At 44.8% G+C, this 24918-nt stretch overlaps 1 protein-coding gene across 1 annotated transcript; it reads right to left on the bottom strand.

The window, feature by feature from the left end:
* Window positions 1-13018: 13018 nt before the first annotated feature.
* LOC144694099 (extracellular calcium-sensing receptor-like) lies at window positions 13019-24871 on the bottom strand. Its single transcript, XM_078564458.1, has 6 exons — window positions 24587-24871; window positions 20424-20799; window positions 19963-20348; window positions 17845-18072; window positions 16666-16789; window positions 13019-13920 (listed from the first exon to the last, which is right to left on the bottom strand). Exons 1-6 carry the CDS (start codon window positions 24842-24844, stop codon window positions 13019-13021), a joined length of 2274 nt encoding a protein of 757 aa, XP_078420584.1. The 5' UTR covers window positions 24845-24871.
* Between the last annotated feature and the right edge of the window lie 47 nt (window positions 24872-24918).

Raw genomic sequence — 24918 nt, forward strand, 5'->3', positions numbered from 1 at the left:
AGACGATGGGATTAATTGGATAACTCCTTCAAAGAACGGGCACAGGCATGATGGGCTGAACGGTCTCTATCTGTGCTGCAAGACAGCAGTTGCGGTCTGCATAGTCCTGGATTATGCACTCAAGTCTCTGATGTGGAAATTGTAACCCTAAATTATTGATGAGATGAGGCCTTCTCCCCAGTTTCCTGGGCTGATATTTATACTGAAGCAAGCATCACTAAAATCCAATGATTGGTCATTATTGCACTACTGTTTGTGGGCTCTGCATCACTCGCCCGCTGCAGCCCCTCAAATAATGGAGAGAATTTTCACCCAGCTTGTCCAGGAGGAGTGTGGACTCATCGCCCCATCTGTACTCGCCTGCTGCCCAATGCCACTTTACCGGGGCTGCTTTTTAGGCTGTGGAGGTGTTTGCATTACCCGGGAGGGAGTTTCATGCAATTTGGAGATCCCATAATGTTGTGTTGACCCGACTGGGAGTGTTGCCCATCGCAGAGACTGCTCCAGTTAACAGGGCCTAGCATGGGGAGAAGGGGAGGCCCTTTAAGGCAAGAAGCTTCTTAGTGCTGACAAGAGGAGCAGCAAGTGTAGGGAAGCCTAGGACCTTACTGCCCTGGGTACAAGCTCACCTGTGAAATGACCCTGACCCACCATCTGCGCCTCAAGGCCTGGCCCTAATTTTAATGTTCTGTCCCCTTGTTCTGAACTCCCTCGCTAGAGGAACTGGTCTTTCTCTATCTAAACTAGCAAATCCTTGAATCAAAATGAATTAGAGGAAAAGGAACATAGGGCAAAGTGTGGCCCATTCAGCCCATCAATCCCCTTGCTCCAGTCAGCTAGATCATGGGCAAACTGTATCAGAACACCATGTAAGCGGTGACCCTCTTGCCCTCCCAGGTGGGCATAAAAAGACCCCATGTCGCTATTTTGAAGAAGAGTAGGGAAGTTCTCCACGATGTTCTGACCAATATTTATCCAGTTTATCCGGTCATTATCGCATTCCTGTTTATGGGAGCTTGCTGTGCACAAATTACCTGCCACATTTCCTGCATTACAACAATGGCTACAACTCAGAAGTACTTCAGTGGTAGTAAAATGCTTTGAGGCTGAGCTAGGTACCTACCCGGCTATGTGGAAAATTGCCCTGGAATGTCCTGTACACAAAAAGCAGGACAACTCCAACCCGGCCCCATCAGTCTAATCTCAATGATCAGTAAAGTAATGGAAGGGATCATCAACTGTGCTATCAAGTGGCACTTGCTTAGCAATAACCTGCTCACTGATGCTTTGTTTGGGTTCCGCCCGGGCCATTCAGCTCCTTGACCTCATTTCAGCCTTGGTTGAAACATGGACATAACAGCTGAAGTCCCGAGGTGAGGTGAGAGTAACTGCCCTTGATACCAATGCTCCTTAGCACCTTCCAAACCCACAACCACTACCATCTAGAAGGACAAGGGCAGCAGGTAGATGGGAACACCACCACCTGAAAGTTTCCCCCCAAGTCACTCACCATCCAGACTTGGAAATATATCACTGCTCTTTCACTCTCACTGGGTTGAAATTCTGGGACTCCCTCCCTAACAGCACTGTGGGTGTACCTACACCACATGGACTGCAGCGGTTCAAGAAGGCAGCTCACCACCACCTTCTCAAGGGCAATTAGGGATGGGCAATAAACGCTGGCCCAGCCATCGATGCTCACATCCTGTAAATGAATTTAAAAAAGCAAGCTGTTTCCTTCAATATTTAATGTAAGAATTAATGACTAGATAACAATTTGAAGCAAATAATTGTTGGAGATAAAAACAGAAAGTGTTGGAAATACTCAGTAGGTATGGCAGCAACTGTGGAGGGATAAATAGATCTAACGTTTCGAGTCAAATTTGTCACTTTTTCATTGAGCCAGAAGAAGATTAATTTTAGGCTCAAAACATTAACTGTGTTTCTCTCTCCACAGGTGCTGCCAGACCTGCGGAGAATTTCCAGCACTTTCCGTTATTATTTGATTCCCAGCATCCACAGTATTTTGCTTTTAATTATTAGAGATTTTGGGACAGGCCTGATTGTTTAGCAATGAAGGCTATTTAATGGACAAAGACATTTTGCAATGAAACTGGGTGGCAGAATTGACCCAGAGCATGTCAACCCTTGCCAGTTTCACAGGCAAGTCCCCCCATTCATTTGGTAAATTGCAAGATCATTAGTTCTCAAATCAGCCACTAGGTGGTGCAGCAAACCATAAAATCTGTTGCTGCCTCATCAACTCAATGGAAAACTCCTCACAATGTTTATATTATTATCATATGTCATTACATGTTTAGTTGAAATATTTACGATTCATTCATTGTTCAAAAAAAACTATCACGAATTTAGTAACGCACCATGCTTCACAAATACCTGAAATTGGGCAATGTTGTAGTTTAATGCAATAACAACTTGCATTTATATAGCACCTTTAATGGAGTAACACGTCCCAAAGCACTTCACAGGAGCGTGAACAAGCAATAATTGACATTGAGCCACATAAGGATGGTAGTGCAGTTGATGTGGTCTGCATGGATCAGAGCAAGGCTTTTGACAAGATCCCACTGATTTAAAAAAATAAACGCCCATGAGATCCAGGGGGATGTAGCAAGATGGGTATAAAATTGGCTCAGTGGCAGGAAACAAAGGGTAATGGCTGATGGGTGTTTCTGTGGCTGGATGGCTATTTCCAGTGGAGTTCTGCCGGGCTCAGTACTAGGTCCCCTGCTTGCTGTGGTATATATTAACGACTTGGACTTAAAGGTGGGAGTCATGATCAAGAAGTTTGCAGGTGACACCAAAATTGGTTTGTGTGATTGAGAGTGAGGAGGGTAGCTGTCAAATGCAGGAAGATATCAATGGACTGGTCCGGTGGCAAATGGAATTCAACACGGAGAAGTGTGAGGTGATGAATTTGGGGAGGTCAACCAAGGCAATGGAATACATAATAAATGGGGGATACTGAGACATGTGGAGGAAGTGAGGGGCCTTGGAGTGAATGTCCACAGATGCTGGAAGGTAGCAGGACAGGTTGATAAAGTGGTTAAGAAGGTATATGGAATACTTTCCTTTATTATTTCCCTTCCATGGGAGAGATGGTGATGTAGTGATAATGAAACTGGGCTAGTAGTTCAGAGGCCCAGGTTAATGCTCTGGGGACATGGGTTCAAATCCCACCTTGGCAGCTGGTAGAATTTAAATTCAGTGAATAAATCTGGAATATAAAGATAATCTCACCAAGTGTTGTAAAAGTCCACCTGGTTCACTAATGTCCTTTAGGGAAGGGAATCTGCCGTGCTTACCCGGTCTGGCCTACATGTGACTCCGGGCCCACTGCAACGTGGTTGACTCTTAACTGCCCTCCACCGAGTGAGACACTCAGTTCAAGGTGAAGTTAGGGATGGGCAACAAATGCTGGTCTGGCCAGTGACACGCACACCCCAGGATAGAATGAAGAAAAAGAATTAGCTGGGGTGCAAGGCGGAATCGTCGGTCCCGTTGGTGTCATGGTGGACGGGCAGGCGGGCGGGGGGGGAATTTGGCGGGAGGGGCAGAAATCGGTTTCTCACCGGCATGAAACCTCAGCGTGACCATCCGATGGTGCGGAACGCCAATCCCGCTGGAGGCCGGTTAAACCCGATTTGCATCCCGGTAATCGGATGCAAAGTAAGGCCGGGCCGGAATCGCTCCCCTCCCACCTCCCCCCCCCCGACACCCGATTAACCCATTACACCGGCGGGAAAACCCGCCGGCCCAGACACACCTGGACAGGTGTGACGTGCAGAAATCAGGACTCACCTTTAGGGACTTGCTCAGATCGCGGACGTCCGAGGAGGAGAAACTCCTGGAGCCCGACAGCTACAGGACCCGGGGGGGGGGAGCACGTGCATCGCTTGCTGGGTGGATTCTCATGGACACGGCTCCACCAGGAAGCAGCTCACGGAAGGTGGGAGGTCTCCATTGGTGTCTGGGGTCTGCTTCGGGACATCACGGTCTTGGCCATGGGCTGCTACGGGTGATCGCCGAGGGTGGGGGAGAGGAAGGTCCAGCTGTGAGTGGGAGAGGAAGGTGTACCGGAGGGGGCGGGGGTCAGTGGAGGGGGTGTTTGGGTGGGAGGGAGAAGAAGGTCTAGGTTTGACTTGGAGAGGAAGGTGAATGGAGTGGGGAGGGTGGGGTGAGGTTGGGAGTCAGGGGGACAAAGGTATGGGGGGGGGGTTGCGGTTGGGAGCGGGGGGGTAGGTGTCGGGGGAGGACAAAAGTGTCGGGGGTGAGGGTGGGAGGAGGGGGAGGGTTTAATGGGCCAGCATACGGCAAATGGGGAGGTAGGTGTAGGAGGGGAGCAAGATGTAAGGGAGGGAGTTTGGAGAGGGAAAGGTGTCCATGGAGAGGAGGGAGTTTAGAGGTGGGGAGGTGTCTGGGGGGGTTTGAGGGAGCTCAGAGGGAGGAAGGCGTCCAGGGGGAGGAGAGATTAAGGGTGAAGAAAGGAGTAAGGGTGGAAGAGGGAGTGAGAGTAGAGCAGGAAGTAAAGGGCAGGGGGGATTTCCAGGTGAACATGCAAGGGAGGGTCTGTGGAGACAATGACTGTCTCCTGAGGATAAAACTGAGGGTGGGCATGGTAGGAGGGAATGGTGAGTATGAGAGGGGACAGAGGGAGCCAATAGGGTGAGAGGGTGAGCATGCATTGGTGTTATGCCCAATGCAGTTGGTAAAGTGGAGTTATTTAGAAAATCCCAGAGGGAAACTTTAAACAACTGTCATAACCTATAATTTTAAGTGTTATGTTTGAGATGCGAATCTAAACTCAGGAATCAGACCATTAGTTCTCGAGGCTTTACATTAACTAATCGAAACATTTTATTAATTTATTAAAATTAAAATATATGTACACATGGCTACAAATTACTACTATCATAACTTTTAACAATTCCCCAAACTAATCTCCATTAACGCAACAGCACCCATAGACTTAACCAGAGACCAGGCAAAGCATTTTCACCTTACAAATTCAAAATGAGATTCTTTCCACTGTGGAGCCAGTTGGACCAGTTGGAGGCTTACAGCTGCCTTTTGATCTTACATTGCCTCTGCCTGCACACCCAAAAACTACTGAAGTTATACCTACCAGCCCCATTGAATGTTAATTCTCATTGTATCAGCAACCTCTTTGAACTTCACCTTTTAACAATGAAATCCTTTTCATAATACCAATTTGATTAGTAATATAAACATATTGCTTCGTAGCTGTCAGAAATGTGTCAAGTTTTCACCCCACTTCTTGAATGCTCTATTCAAAAAATGCAAATGCTCGCTATCTCTCTTACATATCAAAACTAGTACATATCAAAGCACCCAGACTAGATACCCCCATAGATTAACCTCTATTTTAAAATAAAAATATTTTCCAAAATATTATACACATTAATAGCTTCATGACAGTCAGTAGTGGTAGAAGGGATGGCAAGGGTAGTTGGTGGGGACACAGAGGCAGACACGGACCCTGGGGGTGGGAAGGAGGAGGTCAGGGACATCAATGTGGAAGGGTATGCGATACTCAGGAAGGTAGGGAACATGCATGTTCACTTGGGCGTCCTGGAACAACAAGAGTTGGTAGGTGATGGTGGGGAGGTGGAAGGTAATGCCAGGGGGGTCGACAGTGAGGGTGGAAAGGACATGGGTGGCTGGGGGAGGGGAAAGGACAGGAGAGCTGGCAAGGTACTTGACCACAACCCTGGCTGTCAAAATCGAAAGGGAGCAGAGCCTCATGTTGGACGGGCACAGGTGCTGCATGGGAGTTGTTATGCCATAACCTATGTCAATTGCTGTGCAAACCAAATCCCAAAAGGAAACTTGGCTTGTGGGGCATACCCTTTTTTCGTATTCTGAAAATGAGAAGGAGACATACTGATCTCAGCAGTAAGAAGTCCAGTCATGCTTTTGGGATTTTAAAAATTAAAAGTAAAAGTTTTATTAACAAGAATAAAAGAAAACTTAAGCACACAAGATTACAATTATACAGTTAAGCTTAGTCTTAAAACACACTCCCAAAAAAGACTATCAACTTGGTCAGACTCACAAGTAAACACCTTCCAGGCAACATTCCCTTATAGGTGTTTAATTTTTTTTTAAATTCACTAATATTACCCAAGGCAAACTGCTGTAGTTTCAGTAAAGGCAAAACACATGACCTGTAACTCTCTTCCACACTGCTGTGAAAATCCAAACTTCAGAATAAAATTGCTTTTTGCAGCCCAAGACTTTTCTGGTTTGACTGGATGGTTGATTCAAACTGCATCCTCTTTCAACCACCGATCCAGTATAGCTTCAGCTGCTACACCTCATACCTCCAGCTCAACAACCCAACAACTCAAACATCTACAGCCAATCTAAGGTCTCCACAGTAACTCTAAAATACTTTTACTTTCCCTTTCATCTCAGGTTCCATTGTTTTCACACCTCTTTGAAACTCAAGTCCTTCCAAATATAAGATCTTTCACTTTTTCATCTTGTCTTTGCTTTGGGGTCAATAAAATATAATAACCCCCTTTCTAATTACCTATGGAACTACTGCAAGATGCAAAAATGTCTCTTGATAACTCTGACTCCCCTTTGATATTCAAACAAACTCTCCACTTACCTAAAAATGCAAATATTAGATCTAACCTATTTACTTGTACCTCAACCTAACAGCACTATCCTTTTCATGTTTTAAACCCCCCAGACAACATGTCTCCAATTAATCTCTACCCAGCTTAATTAAATCATACGCCCACACAGACACACATAGCCTTTTCACAGAATAACACAATATTCCCCAAAAAAATCCATTTCTCATAGAGGGCAATCAGTGGGTGGGTGGATATGCAGGTCAGCTCAGATGGACAACTAAAAGAGAACCACAGCAGGCAGCATTGAAAATTCTCAGGACAGTAGGGTGAGTGTGATGGATGAAGGTTCTGAGTGCATGGGAGAGTGCTTGCACAAGACTCTGAATGGCCCTGCCACACACACACTTCTTCCTACACTTGTGGTCTGGCAGTGTGCAGCTGAACTGCTAGCTGGGGGAGTATGCAGTTTGAGGACTTGTGAAGCCTGTCAATGAAGCTGAAAGACATTACACATTATTCAGTGAAAGTGAATATATTTCCTGGTCATAAAGTGACAAAATGTGTTCGTGTGGCAGCTTATATTCAGGATTTCTTAACTTTTCTAGGCCTACCACTTCTTCTAGCTGCTGCCCTGACATCCGCAGCAGGGGTGGAGACAGTTTGTGCAATGGTTGGCCCTGTTGCCTCTGATGATTTTCTCACGTGTCCTCTGGAGAACCAAGGCCTTGAGGGCCCCGGCTTGCTTTGGCTGTCCTCCTGTGTGTCAGCTGCTCCCTCCCAGAGGATGAGGTTGAGAGGGTCACTGGCAAAGGGGGCTTGGAGGGTACGGGCAGCCTCTGAGATTCCTGAGTGGATGACCCAGGGTGTCCAGCTGCTGCCCCTCCTCCCTTCGGGTGTCCAAGGGGCCCACCTGACTCTTTGAGGGGAAGGAGCACCTTTAGGGATGTCGAGCTGCCCCATTTCCCTCTCGCATTGCCACTGCAGGAACTCATGCATGGCTACCGTGCTGCAGTGCAGGTCTGCGCGCATCTCCACATTCTGCTGGACCAGGACCTCCATGGCATCCGCCATCCTCCCCATGGAGACCGCCATGCCCACACATGTGGGCACCACTTCATCAGAGAGCAGGCGGACGCACTTGTCCGACTCACATGCTGCTGTGTTGAGGGCTTCTAACAGCTCTGCGTGATGTTCCCCCTCTTTCTGCTGACTCTCCACGATGAGTTGGAAGGCCGAATCCAGAGGCTCGTCATCTGACTCGGACCTCACAGTGTTCTCTTTCCCAGCAGCCCTCCGAGTGCTAGGGAAGCTCAGTTAAACCTGCCTCTTCCAGCTGCGGACACGTGTCTGTGAGGTGACCACCAGATCCTGAACCCGAGCCTGCTCTAGATCTAGGCCCCACCGACCCATGTGTCTCTGCGCTGGTGGAGGGTGTGGGTAAGCGCTGTGACGAGTCTTCCAGGCTGTTTATTTCCAGCTCTTCAATGGAGGAGGTGTCGTCTTGGCTGGAGGTGAGGACCTGGATGGAGGTGAGGGATTGGCTGGCTGAGGGTGTTGGTCACTTGGCAAAGTTCCCTGTGAACCAAAGTAGAGATAATTAGATTATGGCAGCAGAGTCAAAAGCAGGCGAGAGAGCACTCACGGTTGCATTGAGGGAGGGATGTTGTGGTGCAGGATCCTCATGTGGGTGTTCACCGCCGACCTCACCACCACCGCAGGCACAGTCTACATCCTCACCAGTCAGCGCGATGGCACACCCCTCAAAGTGTGTGAGGGTCCTAAAGTTGCCCCCTCCACCCCCCAGTCTGGGACCTCTCCCCATTGTTGTGAGCCAGTTTCTCCTGCGTGAAAACATGCGGAGAAAGTGTGTGTGCAGGACGCGTGGCACTGCGTGGAATGTTTGTGTGGTGAGCGCAGCCATGGACGGGATGAGGACATGAGCTCCAGAGGATATGAGCCTGATGGAGATGTGAGGGTGTGTGCGCGATTTAGTGATGTTGTCCCTTGAGGTGTGAGGTCCCTGTGGATGTGTGATGTGTTTGTGAGTGTGTGAGTTGAGAGTAATGAGGTGGTTGACTATATTGGCGGAACAGATGAGAGTGTTTATCCCCTTCCTGCACTGGGTGGTTGACCTCTTCTGTGCTCCAGTGGTGCTGACCACCGCTGCCACCTCCGCCCAGGCCAGATTGGTGACTCTGGTGGACTTCCTGTGACCAGAGTTGGCGGAGAGGAAATCACTGTGGCCTTGCAGTAGGTCAAGCAGGTGCCCCAGAGAGGCATCGCTAAATTTGGGGGCTGCCATCTTCTTTGCTTTCAGGGCCACCTGTTGCCTGGAGCAGCCCTGGCCTGAAGACATGAAATAGGCTGCACTCTGGTGCACTTTAAATGTGGCACCTGGAGCAAGGAAGCGCTGAGGTCAGGGCGTGGCGGGCAAATCCCGTTAATGCATTAATGAGGCGGGACATGCCGGGAATGGGACAATACGGCATGAAAACCCACAATTGCGGCCAGGAGGCAAACCGTTGTTTTTCACACCTGAAGCTGCACTTAGTGCAAATCTGGGGCGTTTCCGCCCTAAGGGTCCTTCTACCATTCTCCAATGTTTTTAAATTAAATTGATCCCTCTGAGGGTCATTATAACGCAGTTCCACACTTACTCACATTCGACAACCCACCCCAGCATTGCCCACCTCTCCCACTGAGGCTGCCACACTTCAGAACTGCAGCTCCTGCCCAAGCTCAGCATTTACATCCCATCACCTGTCCTCAGTAGGGCAATGAGCTTGGAAGTGGCCAATTAGGAAGCTGCCTCCAAGAATATCGTGAGCTGGTCTAGATCTCGCTTAGTGTGGGCTCAGGGCCCCTATTTGGTCCTCAGGATCTTCAGGGCCCTGAAGAAATCCTGGGAAGATCCTGCCCTTGGCTTCAGTGAGTTATGAAGTCTGCCTCGGACCTGACTCTGGAATTATGTCGCACACCCAAACCATTTCGCGCTGACACAGGAGTAACAATATAACGTCAAGCCTAGAGCACAGCGATTGGCCTCCTTGGGCTTTGTTAGAACAAAGGCAGCAGACACATGGGAACACCACAACCTGCAAGTTCCCCTCCAAGCCACTCATCATCCTGACTTGGAAATATATCATCGTTCCTTCACTGTCGCTGGGTCAAAATCCTGGAACTCCCTCCCTAACAGCACTGTGGGTGTACCTACACCACATGGACTGCAGCGGTTCAAGAAGGCAGCTCACCACCACTTTCACAAGGGTGATTAGGGATGGGTAATGAATGCTGGCCTAGCTAGTGATGCCCACATCCCATTTTTGTATATAAAATATATATATTAGCTGTTAGTTAATCCAGCAGGCACCAATAATGCGGTGATTTTGCACAGAGCTGAGTGCAGAGCTGACAAGAAGCAGAGGAAGTTGGCAGAGGGATGAGCCTCAGAGTCTATCACTGAGGAAGATGTTCCTCTCTCACCATCGATCCACTGAGAGGCTGATATTGAAGAGTAGACCATGTAGTACTGTTGCAAGGAGCTCGCTTGCACTTTTAATATTCTGCAGTAGCGGACTGGCTCCTCGTCTTACACACTGGGTAATTTTGTACACCGTCCATTTTGCTCACTGCCTGATTTATACACCGCCCGTTTTGCAGACATGAGGAAAGATGTTTTTATACCACGAGCGGCTGGGATCTGGAATACGTTGTCTGAGAATGTGGTGGAGGCAGGTTCAATCGAGGTATTTAATAAAGAATTGGGTTGTTATCTGATAACAAAGAATGCGCAGGGCAACGGGGAGGAGGCTGGATGAGCAGCACGAGGTAAATTTCTCCTTCAGTGAGCCAGTGCAAACACAAGGGGCTGAATGGCCTCTTTCTGTGCTGTAACCATTCTGTGATTCTGTGCATCTATTTTTTACACCGCCCTGTCCACCCTTCAATGCAAATCAGGTGCATTTTCAAGTGTCGATCCATCTGCAGTCAGTGATCAAAAATTGAAATTTCAGCCCAGGGAGTGGATCAGGAATACTTACCATCGAAATACTGGAATAAGGAAATTCAGCTTCTAACAGCGAACAAGGGAGTGACCCTTTTCCATAATGGCAATGGTAACTTCAACAGAAACCCTCAGAGCTTGGAACATGTGCAATAGAAAATGAGTCTGCCCTTTGCAGAATGCGCACGCATTCTGAATGAGATTATCCTTAAGAATGAAACATCAGACAAAGTTATCTCAACAGGATAGTCTTTATTGAGTGGTAATTGTTAACACTTTTTCACTGATGTGGTTATGAGAATTTGGAATCTGCAGGTTGAAGTGATACATCCAAGGCGATGTTAGCAGTTAGCGTGAACAGATTCGAGGTGCAATTAAATATGCTTCTGGCATGAGAAGGAGCTGAGGGATGACCTGAGATTCTAAGCAGAGGTGGAAGTGCTCGCCAAATGAGCTGGACATATTGGACATAACGATCTTTGCCAGTTCCAAACTGCTCTCTTGTTCCCTAAACCAGAATGTATTCGGGTATGGTAGCACGATAGATTAGTAATTCAGCAGCTGAGACTAATGATGTAGAGACATGAGTTCAGATCTCACCATGGCAGTTGGAGAATTTAAATCCAATTAATTAAATAAAATTCAAACAAAATCTGGAATAAAAAACTAATATCAGTAATGGTGAACAGGAAGCCACTGATACTTTAGAAAAACAACCCATCTGGTTCACTAATGTTCTTTAGGGAAGGGAAAGTACTTCATTGGCTGCAAAGGCCTTCCAATGGTCATCAACCAACTTGCAATAAAAATGCAAGTCTTTTTTTCCTGTGGCGTGAGGCTGGAGTGAGATTTTCAACTTCCCTCCCAAGAGTACAATAATAATTATTATGGATCATCCACCTGTTATATAAACCACTCAATCCTTATTTCCACTGAAGTTAACAGCAATGGAAATCGGCTGATTCCTATAATGGGCAACTTCCTGTAATACTGTTGTGCACCTAGGTGGGAAGTTGAAAATTTATTCATACATCTCTCTCCATTATATTATCATAAGGTCACTTATCCTACAATAGATTTGCAGGTATAGAATTTCCGTTTCTCATCAAAAGATCAAGGACTTTCAAGTACACATTACATCCAGCACAAATCAAATTTCCGTGATCTTTTGCTCGGGATTAAAAAACATCGTTTTGGGAGTGGTCACGCCTCAAACTGAATCAATCACCAAGATGATTGTTTTGGGGTTTTTTTCTAATTTAATTGTTCACGGGATGCGGGCATCAATGGCTAGGCCGGCATTTATAGCCCATCCCTAATTGCCACTGAGAAGGTGGTGGTGAACCGCCTTGAACGTGCAGTCCCTGTGGTGTAGGTACACCCACAGTGCTGTTAGGAAGGGAGTTCCAGGGTTTTGACCCAGCGACAGTGAAGGAACGGTGATATATTTCCAAGTCAGGACGGTGAGTGGCTTGGAAGGGAACTTGCAGGTGGTGGTGTTCCCATCCATCTGCTGCCCTTGTCCTTCTAGGTGGTAGAGGTCACAGGTTTGGAAGGTGCTGTCAAAGAAGGCTTGACGCAGTGCATCTTGTAGATGGCACACACTGCTTCCAATGTACATCGGTGGTGGAGGGAGCAAATGTTTAAGGTGGTGGATGGGGCGCCAATCAAGTGGGCTGCTTATTCCTGCATGGCATTGAACTTCTTGACTTTTATTGGACCTGCACTCACCCAGGCAAGTGGAGAGTATTCCATCACACTCCTGACTTGTGCCTTGTAGATGGTGGACAGGCTTCGGGGAATCAGGAGGTGAGTTACTCCTTTTACCCGCTAATTGAACCTGTTTGCAGCCCTTCTCATGAGTTTTAAGATTAACTTACCCACCGTGCAGTGGTGACAGCACAAAGGTACCATTCAAAAACTTTTCAATATTTAAAAACAATTTAATTTACTAAAAACCTGACTGTTCACCAATGAAGCTCGTAAATGGTTCTGTGTAGCTTTTTTAAAATCATTTCAATCATTTATAATCAGGGTGCTCACAGGTGGTGGACAAAGCATTTAGTAAAAAAAAGCTTAATTTTTGTGAGAAATCCATTTTCAGCCTTATTAATAAAACGGCACCAGGTTACCGCTCTTAAATATATCAAGGAATATTTTGAAATAAACAAATAATTACATTCCAAAAAATTGCCTGACTGCACTGGTTTTTGGAACAATTTATGTCTGGCAGCCGGCAATTGAATTTGAGTGGAGGTTTGAGCAGGAAATGGCCAATGCAGACAGCTGGCATGCTTCGGAGTCAATTTGTGTCGGATAACTGATCAGGCTCCAATTACCTATTTTTAGGATTAAGATATTATTAAGATTGTAGGTAAGATTTGCCCTAACCTGTTTTATTCATAAGATATTTCTTAGTATTTCTTTCTGGTTTTAATAGGATTATATAACATTTTGGTGCAAATATGCAGATAAGCAGACCATAGCTCGATGCCAAAATGGCAAAGATCTCGACAGCCACAGTGTATTTCCCAGGAGAACTGACGTAGGCCGGGATAAAGGTCAACCAAACTGCACAGAAAATCAGCATGCTAAAGGTGATGAACTTGGCCTCATTGAAATTATCTGGCAGCTTTCGAGCTAAGAATGCAAGAACAAAACTCATGCAGGACAGAAAGCCGATATAACCCAGCACACAGCAGAATGCTGTCACTGAGCCCAAATCACACTCAAAAATAATCTTCTCTTTGTAGTATTTGGTCTGCTTTACTGGAAATGGTGAGGACACAAGAAGCCAGACAACACAGATTACAACTTGGACAAGCGTGCAGAGAAGGACGCTGAGGATTTGCTGCAGAGTCCCAAACCATTTCATCATGTTATTGTTAGGAAGTGTGGCTTTAAACGCCATCAGGACAACCAGGGTTTTGGCCAGCACACACGAGATGCAGAGAACAAAACTGACCCCAAACAGTGTGTGCCTCAGCATGCAGGACCACACTGATGGTTGGCCAATAAAGGTCAGTGAGCACAGGAAACACAACATCAATGAGGAGAGAAGAAGGAAACTGAGTTCGGAATTGTTGGCTCGAACGATCGGAGTCTTCCTGTAATACCAGAGGATGCCTGCAACAGACACTGTGCTGGCCGTTCCGAGCAAGGACATAGTCGTCAGTGTGATTCCCATTGCCTCTTCAAATGAGAGGAACTCAATTTCTTTAGGGAGACATTCATTCCGTTGTGGATTGGGCCAGTCTTCCAGCACACATGGGATACAGTTTAGTGAATCTAAGGATAGAACAACAATAGTTTGCATTGATAGAACATCTTTAACATTAAAAAAACACACACAACAATGCTTTGCAGAGGCTTAATGAAAAAAATAGATTTTGGCTGAAAGGAGGCCCGAAGAAGGGTGACTAAAATGAGGTGAATTTTAAGACAGCTCTTAAAGAAGAGAGAGAGAGGAAAAGAGCCTGGGACGTTGTAAGGAAGGAATTCAAGAAGGTGAGACTTGTGCTCTTCAAGACAAGGCTGCCAATGGCTGAACAAAGAGATGAGGGAAGTGTACAAGAGGTCAGAGTTAAAGCAAAGGAGAGTTGAGCCTGGCCAGTGGGGGGGGCGGTGAGCTGAGAAGGGGGGGAAAGAGGTGTGGTGGGGTGAGGAGGGTGTTTTAGTGCCAGAAAAGATTTTGGAGATAAGAAAGGCTAAGGCCATGAACGATCTAAACTCAAAGGTGAGAACATTACATTGAACGTATTGGGGGAGTTGGAGCCAATGTACATTACAAAGGAAAGGGATAAACTAAACTTGGTGTAGTTCAGGATGAGACAGAAAATATTTGCATGAGCTGAAGTTTACAGAGAGAAAAGTACGGAAAATCATTGGAATAGTCAACTCTGGAAGTGTCAAAGCCATGGAAGCATGCTTCAGCAGCAGAAGGACTGAGATAGTGGTGGAGACAGACAGTCAAAAAAGTGTAGGAGGCAGAAGTCAGTAGAGAGATTATGGGGTCTGTAGCTCAGCTTGTGGTTAAACAGGATGGTGAGCCATCAACTTTAGCATCCGACAGTGGCTGGAAAAGAGTTGGAAACAGTATCGGGGCACAGAATTTGTGGCAATGGTGAAAGACAATGGCTTTGGTCTTCTCAATGTTCATTAGAAAGAAATTGCAGCTCATCCATGAATGGGTGTCAACACAAAGGCAATGGAAGAGTTGGGAAAGCTGTGGACAGTTATAGTTGGACGTCATTAATGTGCTAAAGGAAGATGACTCCCTTCTCTACTGATAATGTCACCAAGACCCACCATATAGATGAGGAAAAGGAGACTGCCAAGGATGGATCCTTGAGAAATCGGGGTAATGGTGTAGGGGTGGGAAGAGAAGCAATTTTTGGAATTGTTGCGGCTGATTGAACAAGTAAGAGTAGAACCAAGAGGGGGAGATCAATCTGAGCCTGATAACAGAGGAGAGGCATTGGAGGAAGCTGGCATGATCAACCATGCCAAAGGCTCCAGAGTGTTCAAGGGGGATAAGTAGGGATAATGCACCATGATCACAGTCACAGAAGGTGGTATTTTCAATTTGAAATGCACTGTCTGAAAGGGTGGTGGAATCAGATTTAATAATAGCAGTCAAAAGAGTTGGATAAGTAATTGAAGGGAAAAAAATATTGGGCTATGTGGAAAGAACAGGGGAATGGAACTAATTGGGATAGCTCTACCAAAGAGCCAACACAAGCATAATAAGCTAAATGGCCTCATTCTGTGCTCTTCGGTCCTATGGATCTATGTTATGACCAATTACTTACATTTTTGTCCATTGCCAGGTGATTATTCAATTAAAAATAGCGACATTTAAATATTATTGAAAATTCAGATTATTTTATTATCACAATAATGGTTCTATTTTTTTCTAATTCTGGCAACACAAAGGGACATGGATCTCAAATGTAGCATCTTCCACACCATCTTGTCATACGTTTTTCTTGAAAAGTGAGGGTCCAAGCCAAGTTCACAGCAAACCAAACAGTAAAAGAAAGGAATTGAGAAATTCACTTCAGTTACAGCTGGGATTGTCCCCCTTAAAACAGAAAAGGTAAAAGGGAGATTTAATAACATTATGTGGGGTCTATGGTATGTTAATTAAGATACACAAGTGAAGGACATTGTTTAATTAAGTACTTATAGCATTTGTAAAGAGAGGCTGCTGCGACCAGTGGGCACCGGAGGGGCTGGAGCATATCATCAGCTCGGAAATTATATCTTCATTTGATTTAAGTTTCCGTTGAAATTTTGCCATTTTGTTACAGTGCCCCTTTAAGGAGCTGTCACTTTTATTTGTTAATTAGTTTACTTCATTGATTTATTGTTCAAAAAGAGTATAAAGAGAGGTTGATGGGTCATTCGGTTGGTAGGTAGGAAACAGGCATATGTAATGCTGCATTCCGTGAATAAACCTATTATTGAGAAAAGTATTAGTGTCTAGTTTCATACTTCACAAAACATTGAAATACACAGTCATACACACAAAGGGCATCACTTACGTAAATATGCAAGGTTAGCAACATCCACATAAACTATTCCTGCTTGGTCAAGGACAGTATTCTCACACACAGGGCTGAAGATGATTGGGATGAAGGGAGGGCTTAATGGAATAACAGCCAGGATAAAAGATGTCCTCATTTTGTCTTTGTGCAGCAGAGAGAGAGAGACCATTCAGAGGTACAAACAAGACAAGAGACAAGGGAGAGAGAGAGCGAGGCTTGAATACCAAAAGAACAAAACTGTGAGAGAAACGATTTGTGCACTCTGCCATCCAGAGCTTGACACAGATAGTATAATCCGAGTTAAACTGAAACCACCACCTCAGTTTGTTGGCATAGTTTATCTGAGGGTTTAATAAATGTATCCTGGCTTTGTCTCAATAAAGTCGATTCACAACAAAGCTTTGCTGCCATGTCTGTTCCTGCCTTAAAGGGGTGCAAGCCCCCCAAGTCCTGACACGGGTTTTACGGAGAGTTAATCATTTACCTGTGTCATTACTGATTTCACCATCAGGGCATGGCAAACAACCAGAACAGCAAAGTGGTTGTCCTTTTGGAACTGCTTTCCTCGTGCCAGGAGGACAACTATCTGTGCACACTGACTGGGGGACCTAAATTACAAAAATGAGAAACACACACCAATGATCAATTCATACATAATCTATTAAAGATCAACATTTTGTCTTTAGTCATTCGCAGGATGTAGAGATTGATGGCACGGCCTATTCTATCAGCACCCGTCGCTCGCTGACCTAATTGATCACTGGTCTGGCGACAGCTCTATTTTAAAATCCTCATACCTGTGTTCAAATATATTCGTGGATTTGCTCCCTCCCTATTTCTGTAACCTCCTCCAGCCACACAACCCTCTGTGATCTCTGCACTCCTCCAATTCTGGCCACTTGCTCATCCCCTGATTTTCATCACCCAGCAATGGCTGCTGTGCCTTCAGCTGTCAAGACGCTAATGGCTGGGGGAATTCCTCCACAAACCTCTTCACCTCTCTGCCTTCCTCTCCTCCTTTAAGCTGTACCTCACAACTTATCTTTTTCACCATGTTTTTGGCCTAAAATCTCCTTCTGAGGCTCAGTGTCAAATTTTGTTTGATAATGCTCCAATGAAGTGCATTGGGATGTTAAAGGTGTGGAATATGCAAAACCAGGATTCTAATAAGAACTGTAGCTGCATCAGGGTATTTACTTAAAAACTAGTTGACTTAACTATGTACATACTGTAAATAGTGTGTTACAGGGAAGGCACATCTCCCCTCAGGGCTACCTGTCGGCTGCCTAGAGTGCCTAGCTCATGACTGCCTGATGTTAATGCTACGTCATCATGTACCTCAGATTAGCATATCCATTCTGTTAACCCTTTATACTACAAAAAGTGTTATACAAATACAAACTGTTGTATTTACTTTTCATCCTTAATTACTCTGAAAAGTTGCTAAGTGTCCTGCTGGAGCCCTTCAAGGTAGCAACTAAGAGTCAATCATATTGATGTGGGACTGGAGTTACATAAAGGTCAGGCCAGGTAAAGACATTAATGAACTTGTTGGTTTTATGACATTCAGGCAGCTTCATGGTCACTCTTACCGATCCCAGTGCCAATATCTATCAGCAAAACGTGCTGCTTGTAGAACTAATGAACAATTGATCCAACTTACCATCACTTGATTATTGTGCCAAATAATATTTCTTTCATTTATCAGAAGGTCGGGCCCCAAACCTAAAGCAGCATCAAACCTGCCGACTTGAACATAATTAACGGAACCATCTGCGTTTTTGTGCCAGTTGATTATATCGTATGATGCGAGCGGATCCCCATTCTCATCGAAATAGATCTCTTCCCCTAATTTAGTGGTGTATCTCACTTCTTTCAGGTAATGGAGGAGCTTTGGAAAGATTAGAACACAGGTTAATGGCTGTCCTTAAACATCAGAACTCATAATGTTGTATTTACAAATGCAGCAACATAACTAGAAGATACCCCGTGCCTAAGATACTGTATCTGCATAAATTATAAATCAGGTGTTACACTGTTAACATTTATTCAGCATTGTCAATGAATGTAAGAATTTAATCATATAATTTGATTTTCCCTGGCCAAGCAGTGAAGATGGAAATCTGCCCATTCTGTGTGACAGTTGCAACAAGGTAGTTTCGTATGTTTTAAAATTAGGGGTGCCCTTTTAGGACAGAGATGGGGTGAATTTTTTTTCTCTCAGAGGGTTGTGCAACTTTGGAACTCTGCCTCAGAAGGTGGTGGAGGTGGGGTCATTGAATACCTTTGAGGCAGAGGTAGATAGATTCTTCTTAGGCAAGGGAATCAAAGGTTATCGGGAGCAGATGGGAATGTGGAATTAGTAATACAAACAAATCAGCCATGATCTTATTGAATGGCGCAGCAGGCGCAGCAGGCTGAATAATCCCCTTCTGCTCCTATTTCATGTGTGCGCATATAGCCAGACATACATGCAACAAGGCAATTAATTAACCACATCTTACAGTTTTCTCCCTTTCTCTTCTAAAAGCATGGTACAACTTGGCCTCCATGTGTCACATTTGATCCCATAAGGTTAGATGTCAGCACTTGACAGTGGGCAGCATTAAAGCAAAGGCCATTCTGGCCTTAAACAATGTTCAGACGTGAGGTTTATCCCTTGTGAAAATTAGAAGCAGGAAATCTTGACTCATTATTTTTCACCTCACTAACCTCAAAGGGACTGAGGCTGGCAGCCTGTTACTGTCATAGATGAGATGATCTTAGCCAACACAGATAAGGCATTGATATTGGGTTTGATCTGCTCAGTTCCTCATTGGCCAAGAGGGGTGTGGCAACTCGACAGCTATAACATAGTTATTGGTGAAAAAGGACAAAACTTGGAGTACGAAGTATATCAGCAGCTGGACAGAAATGTTCTAAAATTATATATGATAAATGTGAGGTTATCCACTTTGGTAGCAAAAACAGGAAGGCAGATTATCTGAATGGCTATAAATTGAGAGAGGTGAATATGCAACGAGACCTGGGTGTCCTCATACACCAGTCGCTGAAGGTAAGCATGCAGGTGCAGCAGGCGGTAAAGAAGGCAAAAGGTATGTTGCCCATCATAGCCAGAAGATTCGAGTACAGGAGCAGGGATGTCTTGCTGCAATTATACAGGGCCTTGGTAAGACCACACCTGGAATATTGTGTGCAGTTTTGGTCTCCTTATCTGAGGAAGGATGTTCTTGCTATAGAGGGAATGCAGCGAAGGTTTACCAGACTGATTCCTGGGATGGTGGGACTGACATATGATGAGAGATTGAGTCAGTTAGGATTATATTTGTTGGAGTTCAGAAGAATGAGGGGGGACCTCATGGAAACCTATAAAATTCTAACAGGACTAGACAGGGTGGATGCAGGAAGAATCCGATGGTGGGGGAGTCCAGAAGTCACAGTCTGAGGATACGGGGTAGACCATTTAGGACTGAGATGAGGAGAAATTTCTTCACTCAGAGAGTGGTGAGCCTGTGGAATTCGCTACCACAAAAAGTAGTCGAGGCCAAAACATTTTATGTTTTCAAGAAAGAGTTAGATATAGTTCTCGGGGTGAAAGGGATCAAAGGATATAGGGAGAAAGAGGGAGCAGGCTATTGAGTTGGGTGAACAGCCATGATCATAATGAATGACGGAGCAGGCTCGAAGGGCCGAATGGCCTACTCCTGCTCCTAGTTTCTATGTTTCTATGTTCTCACATTTAAAATTGTGTGAATTTTTCAAGAAGTCCAAAATCTCTTACCTGCCATGGTTTGAAGTTGAAAATATTGGCACAGGTGTCGTTTGGCAGTGACCCAGTGCCATTTTTGCAAGAGTTCAGATTGTGAAGGGCATGAGCTATTGTATATATGGCTTTATACACATTATAAGAAACTCTCAGTTCAGACACATCTGAATATATGCTGTACGTATTGTTTAAATCCTCTGAGCCTGTACATCGCTCATGAGTGATTATTGATGTGTTAATTCCTTTAATGGTACCTGATGTCCCAAGGGAACATTTAAACATTGCTTCCCACAATTCATTCACAAAGAGATTATTTGGAGTTTTGAAAGGATGGACTTGAAGAAGGAAACTTCTCAGATCTGGAATCTCTGCTCTGTGAATTGCGAATCCTATTGTCCCGCTCAAAGATAGGAAATTTCCTTTGGTTGCAATCAAAGCAGATGTAACCCAGGCCTCACTCGCTATCCATTGTCTCCCAGTGATATTTTGCTTTACAACTTCTCTGATTAAAGGGTATGCATCTCCCTCAATGGCAAACATGACAATGACCCTCGCGGTAGATGTCTTAATGGTTTCTGTTATTTGAAGTATCTTTTGCCTGGAGTACACTTTTGGAAGGACTTCAGTAAAAGCGATGCAGACACCAAGTTTCCTGACTTCATCGCTGAATGCTTGAATTGCATTATGGCCATAGTCATCATCACCTACGATTGAGCCAACCCAGGTCCAGCCGAACCGCTGCACCAGTCGAGCAACACCTTGAGCCTGGTGAGCATCGCTTGGCATTGTTCTGAAAAAGGCCGGGAACTTATTCCTGTGACTTAGACAGGCACAGGAAGCAAAGTAGCTGACCTGGAGAAAATCAACAATGTCGTTTTTAATATAGCACTGAAAAGTTCTTGGCTATTATAAAAGCACAAAATGGTACAATACAAAAGGCGGCCATTTGGACAATCATGCCTGTGCTGTTCTGTGAAAGAGTTATTCAGTTAGTTCCATTTTCCTGCAGTTTCCGTTCAGCCCAGATTTCTTTTTATCTTTTTCAAGTATTTATCCAATGGCCTTTTGAATATTGAGGTTCTGGTCAGTCATAATCTAATTGAAAACAAAACAGGCTTGGGTCGTCTCAACCTGTTCCTATGCTGGAGTCGTAAGGGTGAAGGGTTATTTTCACCTTCACTGCCTGGGTGGTCATCAGGAGGAGCAAATTGGCCACTTTTTGCAGAGCCCACCTGCAGTATGTTTCCAGTCCAAAGGCAGGACATGCACTTTTGGACCTGGTTCTGGGGAATGAGTTGGCCCAAGTGGATCAAATATCAGTCGGAGAGCCTCTAGGGGACAGTGACCATTGTATCAAAAGGTTTAGGTTAATAATGGAAAAGGACAGGGAACAATCCAGAGCAAGGATAATTAATTGGGGGAAAGCCAACTTCAAGGGGATGAGAATGCATCTGAGTCGAGTGAGTTGGAATCAAATGTTGGCAGAAAAGATGGTGGCTGAACAATCGGCCACCTTCAAAGAAAAAATATTGCAAGCAATGTCAAAGTATATTTCCTTGAGGGGGGAAGGTAGGACAAATAAATCCAGAGCATCCTGGATGATGGGAGAGATAGAGGTAAAGATGAAAAGGAAGAAGTGCACGTATGACAGATGTCAGGTAGAAAATACAATGGTGAATAAGGCTGAATATAGAAGGGAAGTGAAGAAGCTAATAAAAAAAGCAAGGAGAAAGCATGAAAAGAGGCTGGCAGCGAACTTAAAAGGGAATCCCAAGGTCTTCTATAAGCGTGTAAATAATAAATGGGTGGTAAAAGAAAGAGTAGGGTCAATTAGGGACAAAAAAGGGGATTTACATATGGAGGCTGGAGAAATAGCAGAGGTGTTGAATGAGAACTTTGTATCTGCCTTTACAAAGGAAGAAGATCCTACCCAAGCCGAGGTGAGAGAGGAGGTAACTGATACACTAGAAGAACTTACAATCGAGAGGAAGGAGATGTTGGAAAGGCTAGCTTTACTTAAAATAGATATTGTACCAGGACCGGATGAGATGCATCCAAGGGTACCGAGGGAAGTGAGTGTGGAAATTACAGAGTCGCTGGTGATAATCTTCCAATCTTCCTTAGACACAGGGGAGGAGCCAGGGGTCTGGAGAACTTCGAATGTTACACCCTTGTTCAAAAAGGGGTGCAAGGGTAAAGCTGGCAACTACAGACCAGGCAGTTTGACCTCAGTGGTAGGGAAACTTCTAGAAACTATAGTACAGGATAAAATTAATAGTCACTTAGATAAGTGCAGGGTAATTAAGGAAAGTCAGCATGGATTCATTAAGGGAAAATCATGTTTAACCAACTTGCTGGAGGTTTTTGAGGTGGTATCAGAAAAGGCTGATAAGGGAAACGCTGTTGATGTGATGTATATGGATTTTCAAAAAGCATTTGATATAGTGCCACACAACAGACTTGTGAGCAAAATTCTAGGTCACGGAATAAAAGGGAAAGTAGGCACTTGGATAAGAAATTTGCTGATTGACAGGAAACAGGGAGTAGTGATAAGTGGTTGTTTTTCAGACTGGAGAAAGGTTTGTAGTGGAGTCCCCCAGGGGTCAGTATTGGGACCCTTGCTCTTCTTGATATACGTTAATGATCTAGACTGTGGTGTGCAGGGCATGATTTCAAAATTTACAGATGATATCAAGATTGGAAATGTTGTCAACTGTGATGGGGATAGTCTTGACTTCAAAAGGACATAGACATGTTGGTGGATTAGGCAGACAAGTAGCAGATGAAGTTCAATGCAGAGAAGTGTGAGGTGATTCATTGTGGCAGGAAAAATATGATCAGGCAGTATAAAATAAAGGGAGAGCCTCTAAAGGAGGTACAGGAAAAGAGGGACCACGGTGTATATGTACATATGTCATTGAAGATGGTAGAGCATATTGAGAGAGCAGTTAATAAAGCATATAGTATCTTAGGCTTTATTAATAGGGGCATTGAGTACAAGAGTAAGGAGGTCATGTTGAACTTGTATAAGACACTAGTTAGGCCTCATCTGGAGTACTGTGTCCAGTTCTGGGCGCCATACGTGAGGAAGGATGTGAAGGCATTGGAGAGAGTAGAGAGGAGATGCACAAGAATGATTCCAGGGATAAATAACTGTCACTATGAGGGTATATTGGAGAGGTTGGGACACTTTTCCTTGGAGAGAAGGCAGCTGAGAGGAGATTTGATTGAGGTATTCAAGATGCTGAGATATAAGGACAGGGTAAATAGTGAGCAACTGTTCCCACTCAAAAGATCAAGACCTAGAGGGAACAGTTTCAAAATAATTGGCAAAAGGAGTAAATGTGATTTGAGGAAAAAGATTTTCACCCATTGGGTTGTGGAGGCAGGTTCAATCGAGGTATTCAAAAGGGAATTGGATTGCTACCTGAAAAGAAAGAATGTGCAGGGTTACAGGGATAAGGCAGGTGAGTGGGACTAGGTGGAAAGCTCTTTTAGAGAGCCAGTGCAGACTCAATAGGCTGAATGTCCTCCTTCTGCACTGTAAAGATGCTGTGAAGGTACTGTTACTGGCTATATTCTGGATGGTGGAAGTGAAATCTGTCTTCACGTCTGTCAATTCTGATGGAAGTGACTTCTTGATTATCGGTAAGAGAGTAAAGGGAAAACCAAAGGAAAACCATTGCTTGCTTTTTAATTTGTGTTACATCCTCTTGGCCGTTACTCATCCAAGACTCTTAATGGCAAGGCCAAAGTAGTCAACTCATCATGGTAAACTGGGACAAATTGACAACTTGCAATCCTATCACACTGTATTACACAGTGCCAATGGCATGTTATGCGTCAAATTAGTGATTGCAACAACAAGTTGCATTTATACAGACCCTCCAATGTAGTAACATGTCCCTAGGGGCTTCACAGTAGCAAAATGAAACAAGATTTGATGCTGAGCCACATAAGGAGACATTAGGACAGGTGAGCAAAGCTTGGCCAAAGAGTAAATTTTAAGGAGCGTCTGCTAGGAGGTAGGAGAGATACAAAGGCAAAGAGATTTAGGGAGGGGATTACAAAGCTTAGGGCCTTGGCAGAAGATACGATGACCAATGTTGGAATGATGAAATTTGGGGGATGCTCAAGAGGCCAAAATTAAGGAACACAGATATCTCAGAGGGTTAAGGTGCTGGAGGAGATTACAGAGATAGGGATGTCGATGCCACAGAGGGATTTGAAAACAAGGGTGACAATTTTAAAATCAAGGCATTGTCGACTTGGAGCCAATGTATGTCAGCGAGTACTGGGGTGATGGATGAATGAGACTTGGTGCAGTTTAGGGTGCTGGCATTAGAGTTATATATGAGCTCAAGTTATGGAGTTTGGAAGATGGGAGGTCAGCCAGGGGAGCATAGAAATGATCAAGTTTAGGGGTAACAAAGGCATGGGTGGGGTGGGGGTGTTTTCCAACAGATGAGCTGAGGCAAGGTAGGGGTGGGGCGATGGTATGGATGTGGAAATAGGCAATCTTGGTGATGGTACAGATGTGTGATTGGGGTTATGAACAATCTGGTTCAGCCTCAGACAGCTGAAGGAAGTTTCTGCTCAGGGTGGATGTCAGACTGCAGTCCTTAAACTTACAACATACCATTGGAATTCGGAAAGGGCCCAGTGTTCTCTGTATAATCATGGACTGTGTTGATCCTGAGTCTCCGACAATTACAGGAAAGGAGGAGAATCCCTCACAGTTATGACTGGATATTTCTTCATCCTCTCCACTCGTAGATGCTAAGGCTGATCTGAGAGACTGGGTGTGTGTCGCACAGGTGTCATAAATCTGATAACCCAGTTTTATATTTGGAAGAAGCATTTTATCTTTGTTTATTTCCTGAATCGCGAAAATCATTGTCTGCACCCAACGAAAGGATCTGAAATCAAAGCTGAGGATAGAGGTTCAATAACCGGAGTTTAATTCACATT

Source organism: Cetorhinus maximus, chromosome 19, assembly GCF_964194155.1.
Source record: "Cetorhinus maximus chromosome 19, sCetMax3.hap1.1, whole genome shotgun sequence".
Taxonomy (NCBI): domain Eukaryota; kingdom Metazoa; phylum Chordata; class Chondrichthyes; order Lamniformes; family Cetorhinidae; genus Cetorhinus; species Cetorhinus maximus.

Excerpts from the sequence above, each read along its gene's own strand:
- LOC144694099 (XM_078564458.1), bottom strand. The coding sequence starts at position 24,844 with ATGATTTTCGCGATTCAGGAAATAAACAAAGATAAAATGCTTCTTCCA. Across the intron at positions 18,073-19,962 it reads TCAACTTCAAACCATGGCAG|CTCCTCCATTACCTGAAAGA; the intron begins GTAAGAGATTTT and ends ATCTTTCCAAAG. Across the intron at positions 13,921-16,665 it reads TGAAATCAGTAATGACACAG|ATTCACTAAACTGTATCCCA; the intron begins GTAAATGATTAA and ends TTCTATCCTTAG.